This window comes from Sapajus apella, unplaced genomic scaffold (assembly GCF_009761245.1).
Source record: "Sapajus apella isolate SASKATOON/1434 unplaced genomic scaffold, GSC_monkey_1.0 scaffold66, whole genome shotgun sequence".
NCBI classification, from domain to species: domain Eukaryota; kingdom Metazoa; phylum Chordata; class Mammalia; order Primates; family Cebidae; genus Sapajus; species Sapajus apella.
Window position 1 is genome coordinate 10048443 of NW_022437006.1, and position 12633 is coordinate 10061075.

Here is a 12633-nt window from a genome sequence, read left to right on the forward strand (position 1 = left end):
TTGACCAAAATAGTGAGATGATCAAGCCAACTGCCAAACAGGAAAGAGAAAGCAATTGTTTAGAAACAGACTTAATTACGTGTCAAAACTTTAATACAATAATAAAATGCAAAAACCAATCGTTATTTTAAAATGTACTGCCCTGATATTCTGCTGCTGAGATAGGTAGTCATACGTATAAATTCATTTTTCTTTTAAAATGAAAAAATAATGCACCTATTAACAAGCATTTCCCAACATACGGGGGAAATTCCCAAATCGGAGAAAACTTAACATCAGCATTTACTACACAACGCATTAAAAACATTTTTCAGCATTTTTGCTAAGTATCTTAGTTCACTGGTAGTGTGTTGGCCAAAATGTAATCCAAAATGAATGAAAAACACTCAACTGGTAGGCACTTATGTAATACCCTACGGAAATATACTGGGGGTATTTCAAAACTCAACATTTGAATCTGTGAATGTCTAAATCAAGTACTCTAAACTAGGCGTCTACTTTGAAACAATTTTTCAAAATACATGTTACATCGATAAGAAATCTTATTAATGACTCAAAATTCCTAGGTCTGAGAAGGGGCGACGGATTAGGCTAAATTTAGATTTCCAGGCCCGGTAGTTGTCAGCCCAGGCAGCGAGTTTAAAACATTGGGGGTTGGAGAATAGTTTGTAGTTCAGAGCACCCAGTGAAAAGGCTGATGCTTAGAAGCGCCGGTTCTTCCCCATTCGTGCACTTGAGAGGTCACAGCGTAGTAAAGTTTGGTTTCACAAGCGGGCTTGGACGCTCGGGACCAAAGTCTCCCAAGAAAAGCCGATACCGGGGTCGGGAGTGCCCGGAAGCTCAGCAAGACACGTTTCCACTGCAGGGAGGAGAGTGTCTGCGGCGGTTCTGGCGTGGATCCCCTTCTCCCCCCGCAGGACCCTGCACCCGGGCGGGGACAGGCATCGCCAGCTAAGGCGGCGGGAGGCGCGTAGGCCACAAGGAGGAAATGGGACGGAGTGCGACAGAGAGGCGGCCGCGGCGGCCCAGAGCCGGGCCTCCCTCGCGGGGCAGCCAGGGAAAGGGGCCCTCCCGGCCGCAGCCTCCCCCACCTGGAGAGGCAGCTCCAACTTTCCTCCCAGCGCTCGACACCGCCCGGGCCGCGCGAGATTCCGAAACTTTGTCAGTTCTCGCGTCGCTCCAGGCCAGCTCCAGCGCTCTGCGCCGGCCTCTAACCCTGGCCTCGCCCCGACAGCTGCCCAAGCCCATCCACCCCGCGGGTCGGCCCGTGTTTACCTCAGGCCGAAGTCGAGGCGCTCGGTCCGGCGGCGGCCCCACAGTAGGTTTACAGGTCCCAGTCAATCCGCCGCCAAGTTCCCCAACATGGACTCCTGCGTCCGCTTTGAGGGGTTACAGGGTCTCTGGGACACTGACTCCGGTGGCCCGGTCCAGAGGCGGCAGCTACCCAGGTTGCGCTGCTCCGCGAGGCTTGCGCCACCGCTGCTCCCCCTCACCCCGCCTTGTCTAGCCTCCTCCCTCCCCTCCTCGCGCGTCTCCCTCCTCCTCCCTTCCCTCGCTCCGCTGGGCTCCCAGTCGGCGCGCTACGGTGACGACGGCGGCGGCCAGACTCGCAGCACTCTGCCTACTCGCGCACTCTGGCCCTGCGTGCACGTCCGCAGCACCCAGCCAGACCGCAGGGGGGCGCTGGCAAACTGCTGTTTGCGACCGAGGAGTGTGGTGGGTGGAGTCACGTCACGAGGCCTGAGAGCGGGAGGAAGGGCAGCTGCGATGGAAGCGCCTTCTGGGAAACGTCCTTCCCGCCCCGCCCTCCGCCCACACCGCAGAGGGTGCGCATGCGCCGCGCGTGGACTTTGGCTTCAGAGTTCCTTTGGCGGCTTTACGGGCTGCGTCGCGGAGGACAATGAAAGAGGCTTTAAAGGGACTGGACAGGAAGGATTTTGCGTGGGGTGTGCTCTTCTATCTTTATGGTAATCTGATGCTGAAAAGAGTGTCCGTATGTTTGCAGTGGATTACCTGGCGGCGTTGCCCACCAGATGCAGCCCGCGGGGTGAAGAGTCGGCACCTTTCTTCCTTTCTGGTGGGCATTTTTTTTAGATGCTGAGGGCATAGCTTTCCTGATTGGCCGAGCCTAGGGGCTTTACCACGTCTTAATCCCACATCACAAAATTAGATTTGGGCCAGGTGCGCGGTGGCTCTCGCCTGTAATCCCAGCACTTTGGAGGCCGAGGCTGGCAAGTCGCTTGAACCCAGGGGTTCGAGACCAGCTTGAGCAACGTAGTCCTCCTTTCTACAAAAAATAAAATTAGCCGGCCGTGGAGGCGCGCGCCGGTGGTTCCAGCTCCTCTGGAGGCTGAGGTGGGCTGCGGAGGTTGCAGTGAGCCGAAATCGCGCCACTGCACTTCAGCCTGGGTGACAAAGTGAGACCCTGTCTCAAACAACAACAAAAACTTGATTATGATTTACTTTAAAGACCTCTGCTTTGTGGTTAGTGACCCATGTGCCATACTCCACTCCTTCCCGGCGGGTTAAATGTTTTGTTTTACCTCAGAAGTATTTTGGCTTTTTCAAAGTCACTAACTTTTCAATCTCCTAGTTTCTCTTCTCGTCGACTGCAGCAAGCTCCCGGTTGCCCTGCCTGCCCTCAGTGTCCCTCATCTTCTACCAGCAGTCCTTCCAGTCCTCCTGCCCACGCCATTGTCCTTCTTGCTGCTCCCGCGGGACTATGCTCTGCTCCCTGCGCGCGGCTCACCCAGGTCCCAGTCGCTTTCATCCGCACGCTCACACATTTTCCTGTCGCTGCCCCCGTTTTTCCTGTCGGAGCGCGCTGCACTCTCCCAGCCAAGCTGACCCCTGCCCGGGATGTTTCCTCCTCACTTTTCCTCGGTCCACCGGTCAGGCCGCTTCTCTGCCGCATCCGCGCAGATGCCGCGTCCCCTCCTCCTGCCCTGAGGACGTCGCTTTTCTGGCAGTCTCATCATACGCATTCTGTTGAGTCTGCTCACTGTCTAACACTGTGAGGATTGGAACAGTATCTTATCACTTTCATAACAGCGCCTGGCACTTGCTGGAGGAACACATGAGTGGCAGCCTTGTCGCTTTCAAAGTCTTTGGAGTTTTACAGTGTACTGTTTTTTATATGGGGTTTGGGAATTTAGATGGCTTTACTATATTTGGGATATTTGAGGGAAAAATGGTCTAGAGGCGTTAAAATACTTTCTTCTGATGGAAGAACAAAATTCTTACGAAGAACCTTTCCCTGTCACAATCAGAGCAAATAGTACAGAATATATATTATTTGATATAAAGAATGATTATAAAGGATGATTGTTAAGAAAATTAGCGTGGAAAGATATAACCAGATCAACACGAGCCATCCAACAGAATAAGGTGTAGCTTTACAATCTCTAGGTTACCTATGCAATCTCTAGGATTCACTCTAGAGTCCTGCCTTAGGAGTGTAACTCCTGATGTGGACTGCTGGTGCAACATTCTTCTGTGTATGTTTTATATTTTTAAAAATCTCAGTTTTGTTTTAGGAAAATGTTCTTTCTCAAAATTTAAAGCCCAAATGATAAAATCTGCCAAGTAGAACACTATTTTAAATTGATAACAACAATTTTAGTTTCATCAAAACTAAAAGATGCCAAGTGTTTTGATGTATTTATTTCCTAAAAGAGAATTCAGTTTTCACGTTTTTACTGTTGGCCTCCTAGATATCATGTGAGCATGTCTTAAGGAAAAATACTTTTAATGTCATTGTGGTTTCTGCTTGCTTTCTGGGATTACAGGCATGTGCCACCACACCCAGCTAATTTTTGTATTTCTTTTTTAGTATAGTCGGGGTCTCACCATGTTGGCCAGGATGATCTTGATCTCTTGACCTTGTGATCCGCCCACCTTGGCCTTCCAAATTGCTGGAATTATAGGTGTGAGCCACAGTGCCCTGCTGGTTTCTACTTTCATGTGCAAATAGGAGAGTGGTGGTTTGTAATAATCTCCCCAGAGAAAAGACCATGTGTATTTCTGTATAAGCAACATCCTCCTCATTATGTTTGCACGTAAAGATTTAGTCTCTATGATGTCATATTTTTAAAACTTACAATATAATAAAGAGGTACAGACTTCTAAATCAGTAAAAGATGAGCTATAAAATGGAGGAGTAAAGTTGATATACCAACCATCACTGTCAACATTTTAGATTTGATTTTAACTGTAAAAAGCACAAATGATATGCATCATAAAACAGCCTTCAACTGAATGTCCGCTTGGTGTGTTGCACTTTACCAGGAACTTAAAATACCAATCCTGTATCACAGCAACAGAAATCCACAGTGGCATCTTTAAAATTGATAATCAACATATTGATTTTGATGGAGCTTTGTCAGAAATAACTGCTATTTTAATTTAACTATTATAAATAGAATACAATGTAAAATTCAAATTAAGGGAGGAAATCATGGTACAAGTATACTGGATTGAAAAACATGAGCCAATTCCCCTAATAAATCCCCTGTCATATATCTATATATCCTAGTAGTTCTCTTTGCTGCAGTCTACTTCTTCATTTCAGTTTCTATTTACTTTTTTTTTTAAAGGTAATAAGCATTTGTTTTAACAATTCAAACAACACAGAAGTATGTAAAATATACTCAGAAGTATGTAAAGAAAAATAATTGTTTTCTTCTCCCTATCCCACTCCTAGACAAAACCAATGTTAATAGATTGAAGTTTCTCCCAATACTTTTTCTAATGTTTTAAAACACATAAAGGTTTTCATTTGTATATTTATAAATAATCACACCGTATATATTTTTCTTCAATTCTAACTCAACAATTCCTTATAAATATCTAGCCCATTCTCTTAACTAGCTGCATAATATTACATAGTATTAATGTACAATACTTTTTTTGAGACAGGAAGAACTCGCTCTGGAGAACCCTAATACAGGAACCAAAGACAATTTCATTAAAGAGCAGGTAACCCAAACCAAATTCAGACAGGTATTATTCCAAATTTGAAGACTCTAGTACACACTCAGGTTGATCTTCCATTCCCGATAGCACCTCTTCTACATGTTTATTGTTCCCCTCAAGTCTCAACCTCACAATCACTCCTGCTGAGCTCCTTAACCCTGAACTCAGCAAACGATCTCACCACAGTCATTATAAGAGAGAAACTCCTCAACTTCTTTCCTTTTACCAACAAAGTCTATCTAGAACTGTGTACATCCATGCATACTTGTTTTCCTCTATCACAGAAGAATTTTCTGTTCCCTTGTTTAACCCATTTATAACTGAGGTTGCAATTTTTTGAATTTTTGCAGTCAGACCTCAGTGATGACCTTGAGCAGTAGGGTATAAATAACTCGCACGTGCTTAGTGTTCCAATAATGGAATACTCGGTATGGCTTAGCTTTCTACTTGTGCCATAGATCTGGTTTTTTCAGACATTGGGATTTATAGGCCATTCACATTTCTATCAGTCTGAAAACAGATACAGGGCTGGTAACTTTTTACTCTTGACAAGTAACAGTATATATTTGTAAAGTCTTTCCATCTTTTGTCACCATGATTTCTTAAAAGAAATGCATTTTCACCCAAAAAACTAAATTTTATGAAATACTATTCTGTTTGTTTACATTTCCCTGTGGAACAGTGAAGCCGTCACAGCCCTAGTACATTTGGGACTCTGCTCTGAAACAGATCCCTTCTATCCCCTCAGGATGTGGATCCATGAGTTAGTCTGCCTTCGATATGTTTAATGCCTCCTTTACTGAAAGCTAACCTATGTCTCTTTGCTCCAGGTTTTAAAACAATTAAAATTCTAAAACTTTTTCATTTCAGTTTCTGTTTACTGTTTTTAAAAGGTAATAAGCATTCATTTTAACAATTGTAACAATACAGAACTATATAGAATTTATTCAGAAGTATATAAAGAAAAAGATCATTTTCTTCTCTTTATCCCAGTCCTAGACAAAACCAATGTAAAAGATTGATGTTTCTCTCAATATTTTTTCTAATGTGTTTTAGAAACATATATGTGGTTTTTATTTTTATTTTGACAAATAATCACACTACATATGTTTTTCTGCAACTTCTTCTAACTCAACGGTTAATTATAAATATTTAGACCATTATTTTAACTAGCTACATAATATTATATAGTATTAATTGACCATAATTATTTTTTTGAAATCTTGCTCTGTCATCATCCAGGTATGATCATAGCTGACTGCAGGCTCAAATTCCTAGACTCAAGTGATCCTCCTGCCTCAGCTTTGCCAGTAGCTTAGACTGCAGGCATGAGCCACCATGCCTGGCTAATTTTTTTTAATTATTTTTAATAGAAACAGGGTCTTGCTGTGTTGCCCAGGCTGGTGTCCAGCTCCTGGATCCTCAAGTGATCCTCCTACCTCAGCCTCTCAAAGCACTGGGATTACAGATGTAAGCCACACACTTGGCCTCTTCTATCATAATTTTTGAAACTTTTCTATTGACAATACAGATTTCTCCAGATTTTGTGTCATTACAAGTGATGCTAGAATAAATATCCTTATATGTATATCTTTTAAAAATTATGCATTTTTGTATAGAATTGATCCTAAAAGTGAGATTGTTAAAATCCTACATATGTGCTTTTAAAAATATATTTTAATAGATACTGCCTGTAGAGAGGTGTGAGGTTTTATGTTTTGTTGTTTTGTTGGTTTTTTTTGGTAACAGTTTTCCTTAGATGAATTAGTCTTCTTCCTCTCTTAATCTGTGGGTTACAAATGGAATGGGGTCCTCCATTAGCTTACACATTGGACTTTGATTCAGAACTGGCTAATAAGAATATAGTACCCTGGCTGGGCGTGGTGGCTCACACCTGTAATCCCAGCACTTTGGGAGGCTAAGGTGGGCAGATCACCTGAGGTCGGGAGTTCAAGACCAGCCTGACTGACATGGAGAAACCCTGTCTCTACTAAAAATACAAAAAATTAGCTGGGCATGGTGGTGCATGCGTGTAATCTCAGCTACTCAGGAGGCTGAGGCAGAATCACTTGAACCTGGGAGGCAGAGATTGTGGTGAACCAAGATCACACCATTGCACTCCAGCCTGGGCAACAAGAGTGCAACTCCATCTTAAAAAAAAAAAAAGAATATAGTAACCCATTAGTTTTAATGGTCTGTAGTTCAGGGATGGGCACGTGATTCAGTTCAAGCCAAGCAGAATTAGATCAAAGACATTTGTTCTGTGCTGGACTTGTCAATGTGAATATGTAAGCTCCCTTCACAAACAGATATACTTTCTGAGAATGACTTCTCCTTGGAGGACAAAAGTAAGACATGAAAAACAACTAGGTTTTAATGATACCATTTAGGTAACCTAAATACAGCTGTGTCTAGACTTTGAGTTATGTGACTTAATAAGTAACTTTGTTTGAGTTGGGTTTGCAGTTACTTATAGCTAATGCTGTTATGACTGACACACTGCCAGATTATCTTTACTCTAGAATTATTTTAGTTCATACTCCAATCTAAATGTAGAAGAAACCCATTTCCCACTCTCTTGCCAGGACTAATGCATAAATCTTAAATTTTTGTCAGTCTGATAAGCATTAAATGCTCTCTGTTGTTTCAATTAGCTTTTTGCTGACTACTAGTGGGGTTGAATTCCTTTCATATGATTTTGGACTATTTATAGTAATTGTTGTATTTTTGTATTGAGTTTTTATCCTTTTCTGATCTGTCTATATGATCCCTTGTGTATTACAACTCTTAACACATACAGCGTTCCATATGGGCAGGTACTATTTTTTCTTTCATAATGATCTTTGGACTTTGCTTATGGTAGCTTTTGTTATAAGAAAGTTTTAATTTTAATATTGTCAAGTCTGATCTGGAAAAAGTCACTGTGACCTCATAAGTGCCAAATAAAATGAACTCTTTTTTTTTTTTTTTTTTTGAGATGAAGTCTCCCTCCATCACCCAGGCTGGAGGGCAGTGACATGATCTCGGCTCACTGCCACCTCTTTTGCCTCCTGGGTTCAAGCAATTTTCCCTGCCTCAGCCTCCGGAGTAGCTGGGACTTTAGGCATACACCACCACACCTGGCTAATTTTTCTATCTTTAGTAGAGATGGGGTTTTGCCATGTTAGCTAGTCTGTTCTTAAACTCCTGACTTCAAATGATCCTCCTGCCTCGGCTTCCCAAAGTGCTGGGATTACAGGCATGAGCTACTGCACCCAGCCTACAATGAACTCTTTATAGTCCTCAGCAAGCAATTATCTCATATTGGTACCTGCTGTGTACTGGGCTCTATCCTAGGCATGTTGTCCGTGCCCATAAAGAAATTACAATTTAGTGCAACAGTCAAACAGATGAACATAATTAATATGTCATTGATGCCGACGTTGGGTTGGCATTATGGGCTGAAATGTGTTCCCTGAAATTCATGTGTTGAAGCCCTAATTTCCAGTAACTGAGAACGTAACCATATTTGGAGATAAGATCTTTAAAGAGGTGATTGTTCTAAAATGAACTCTTTAGGGTAGGCCTCAATCTAATATGACTGATGTCCTTATAGGAAGAGGGGATACAGACACAGATGTGTGCACACAGAAGGAAGACCATATAAAAACAGAGACAAGACAACCATCTACACGTTAAGTAGAGAGTCCTCAGAAGGAGCAGTCCTGCCAACATCTTGATCTTGGACTTCGAGCCTCCAGAACTGTGAGAAAGTAAATTTCTGTTTGTTGAACCCTACCAGTCTATGTTTTTTTTGTTTTGTTTTGTTTTGTTTTGTTTTGTTTGTTTGTTTGTTTGTTTTATGGCAGCCCTAGCAAACCAATAGAGTTTGCCTCTACAACATCCCTTCCATTCTAACCCCTTGTGTACTAGTCATGTGATTGTGGGGGGCGGGTAAGGATTAAAACATGACACCAATTCCAGGAATCAGCCCTGGCTATTTTAGACCATTCAAGGTAATCCTACACTTCTTGCTGCAGTGGATAGTTTAGGAAACCCAAACATTCCTTTGGTCAATTTGCATCAGTAATACTTGAAGAGCTGGTGACTCTGAGAAAGACTTTCTTGTTCTTCAGATAAAGCTACTAAAAGCTTGCTCTCTTCCGTTTGGATGATGAGAGGTGAGAATTTAAACCTGGAATTACTGCAGCTACCCTGTTATCATGAACTAGCTTATCTATGGAATAATGCTGCCTCTGTGGAAGGCCTAGCAGGGAGGTGGAGCAAAACTAGTTTCTTGTTGAAATGGGTAAGCCACTGATCAAATAAATTCTGGTACCTGACTAGTTATGTGAGCCAGTAAGTCCCCTTCATTATTTAAGCATTTCGGTTTTTTAAAAATTTACAGTAGTAAGGGTCTTGGCAGTTAAGGGACATGTGAGGAAAGGAAACTGTCACAGGTCAAATTCCCTGGGAAACACTTTGACATAAAGTATTAGAGTGCAGAAATTTCACTGGGAGGTGCTCTTAGGATCCACCTAGAGAGAGAATAAAGAAAGCAGTCTTAGACAAAGGAAGAAGTTGACCTACAGTGAAGTCCAGCAGAGGCCTCAGTCATTCCTATAGGGAACTCTGAAGACTATGCCATCTCGTTGACCAATCATTTTGGCTGTACATAGAAATGTGAGGAGGCCCTCTTCAGCAGAGGGTAAGTCCTGGTGAAGGATTCAGTTGAGAGTTGTCAGCCTTGAACACTTTCAGCATTTGGTGGAATGACTGCCTCAGTCCTGGACTCGGGGAAATCTACTCTACACCATGCAAGATACCCACTACTGTCTACCTCTCTAAATATAAGATCTAGGAGCAGCTCTTCCAAAGTTCTGTTGCGCTTCCAATAAATTTAGTAGAAGAAGGTTGGTGGGATTAATTACAGCCTTGAAAGCTGCTCTTGGGACCATAATTTTTTTATTTTATTTTATTTTTATTGTATTTTAGGTTTTGGGGTACATGTGAAGAACGTGCAAGATTGTTGCATAGGTACACACATGGCAGTGTGATTTGCTGCCTTCCTCCCCTTCACCTATATCTGGCATTTCTCCCCATGCTATCTCCCCAACTCCCCACCCCCTGCTGTCTCTCCCCTATTTCCCCCCAACAGACCCCAGTGTGTGATGCTCCCCTCCCTGTGTCCATGTGTTCTCATTGTTCAGCACCCGCCTATGAGTGAGAACATGTGGTGTTTGATTTTCTGTTCTTGTGTCAGTTTGCTGAGAATGATGGTTTCCAGGTTCATCCATGTCCCTACAAAGGACACGAACTCATTGTTTTTGATGGCTGCATAATATTCCATGGTGTATATGTGCCACATTTTCCCTGTCCAGTCTATCATCGATGGACATTTGGGTTGGTTCCAGGTCTTTGCTGTTGTAAACAGTGCTGCAGTGCATATTCATGTGCACGTGTCCTTATAGTAGAATGATTTATAATTCTTTGGATATATACCCAGTAATGGGATTGCTGGGTCAAATGGAATTTCTATTTCTAGGTCCTTGAGGAATCGCCACACTGTCTTCCTCAATGGTTGAACTAATTTATGCTCGCACCAATAGTGTAAAAGTGTTCCTATTTCTCCACATCCTCTCCAGCATCTGTTGTCTCCAGATTTTTTAATGATCGCCATTCTAACTGGCGTGAGATGGTATCTCAATGTAGTTTTGATTTGAATTTCTCTAATGACCACTGATGCTGAACATTTTTTCATATGTTTGTTGGCCTCATATATGTCTTCTTTTGTAAAGTGCCTGTTCATATCCTTTGCCTACTTTTGAATGGGCTTGTTTGTTTTTTTCCTGGTAAATCTGTTTTAGTTCTTTGTAAATTCTGGATATCAGCCCTTTGCCAGATAGGTAGACTGCAAAAATTTTTTCCCATTCTGTTGGTTGCCGATTCACTCTAATGACTGTTTCTTTTGCTGTGCAGAATCTGTGGAGTTTGATTAGGTTGGGGCCATAATTTATGCTGATCATCTCCTTCCTTCACTACCCATTCTAGATTGCCCTCTCTGCTGGTCTAGGTAGCTGCTATGGACTGAATGTTTGAGTATCTCCAGAATTTGTATGTTGAAACTAGTCACCAATGTGATAGTGTTAGGAGGTGGATGATTTGGAAGTGATTAGGTCTTGAAGGCAGAGCCCTCATGAATGGAATTAGTGTCTTTATTAAAGAGATCCCAGACAGCTGCCTTGCCTCTCCCACCATGTGAAGACACAGCAAGAAGGCACCAGGAAGTGGGCCCTCACTAAACACTAAATTGGCTTGTACCTTGATCTTGGATTTTATAGGCTACAGAACTACAAGAAATAACTTTTTGTTATAGGCAGAAACACACTAAGACAGTAGCTTACCTAGTAGAATAACTCAAACCTTCTTCACTGAGGGGCCCAAGTTCTTCATTGCTGTTCTTCTAAGGTTGTAGCTGCTGGACTTTTCCATGGACATTGTAAATTGTGCAAGCAAAAAACAAGAAAAACACAAATGGATCACTTGGGTATCAAACATACTCTTTCCTATATCTTTTGTGGGACAGCTACCTTACTTAAATCAAGATCAATTACCCTTACCAGAATGGTGACTCCTCTCCTTGTCTGCTGGTATCTTGGAATGAGAAGACTGAAATGACCAGGCAGCAGCTCTAGTTTAATGGGACTCTTCCTGTGTCTACTAGTGGAAACGTTTTCTCTCTGGTAGCCAAAATCTCTTAACTTATAGAGAAAAAAGGTACAACTTCCCTAAGTGAATCCCTGGGAACCATAGTATACGGAAATATTCCTACTTCCACTCTTTAGCTCCTAGACTCTTGCATTCTCATTGTGGGGACCCCAATACCATACAATGAATATCAGTTTAGAGTGCACTGAGTCCTTGCATATGGTGCCTCCTACAGGGTATTCTTTGCAAGCTAGCACCCCAGCTGAACCTTTAACAGGTCATCCCAATGCTCAATCAGTAGCAGTTTCTAGGTGGTGTAGTATATGGTAGGACCAGTGGAGCCCATGGTCCTGTGCCCACTGCTGCACCAAATCCTAGGTCAGTGCATCAAACACTTTAAGCCCACAGTGGTACTATCTGAGACCCTTCAGGCAGGAGATCCCACTTGGAATATGTTTAAATTCCAATAAAGATAAATTGATGCTACTTCCAGGATGGAATGGGTCCTGTGTATACAAGTTGCCACCAAGTAGCTGGTAGGTCTGCTGAAGGAATGGTGCCACATTGGGGACCAAGCATTGGCCTCTGTTGCTGGCAAAGTGGACATTTGACAATGGCGGTAGGTAGATCAGCCTTGTTAATTGGAAGCCATAATATTAGGCCCATGTGTAATCTCCATCTGTGCACCTATGGCTACCCTTACCATGTGCTTATTGGGCCAATACTAGTGTAGACAGACTTCTGTGTGGGCTTCAGGTGCACAACCTTGAGTAGAGTAGAAATCACAATCCACTTTTGCAAAGGGCAGGGCACAGGGGGTGTGGATCCCATCAAATACCTTGATGTGGTCCAAGGTATCCAGGCCTCACTCGGTCTTATAGGGCAATATGCCCCTCTTGGTTCAGCCAAAAGATGCGATTAGGTACCCAAAAATAGAAGAGACCCAGAAGTGGTAGGGGCTAAAGAGAAAGT

General features: G+C 42.8%; 2 protein-coding genes across 5 annotated transcripts in view; one reads left to right on the forward strand and one right to left on the reverse strand.

Moving 5' to 3' along the window:
• The window catches only part of SCAF11 (SR-related CTD associated factor 11), a 78660-nt gene extending 77066 nt beyond the window's left edge, over positions 1-1594 (reverse strand). For 3 of the 4 annotated variants that reach the window (XM_032248389.1, XM_032248388.1, XM_032248385.1), the window contains exon 1: positions 1276-1594. The gene's annotated coding sequence lies outside the window, so the exon portion shown is untranslated. The remainder of the gene's footprint in view (positions 1-1275) is intronic. The other variant, XM_032248386.1, reaches the window with a different exon arrangement.
• LOC116530391 lies at positions 989-8775 on the forward strand. Its single transcript, XM_032248462.1, has 3 exons — positions 989-1318; positions 1573-1967; positions 8570-8775. Exons 1-3 carry the CDS (start codon positions 989-991, stop codon positions 8691-8693), a joined length of 849 nt encoding a protein of 282 aa, XP_032104353.1. The 3' UTR covers positions 8694-8775.
• Positions 8776-12633: the final 3858 nt, after the last annotated feature.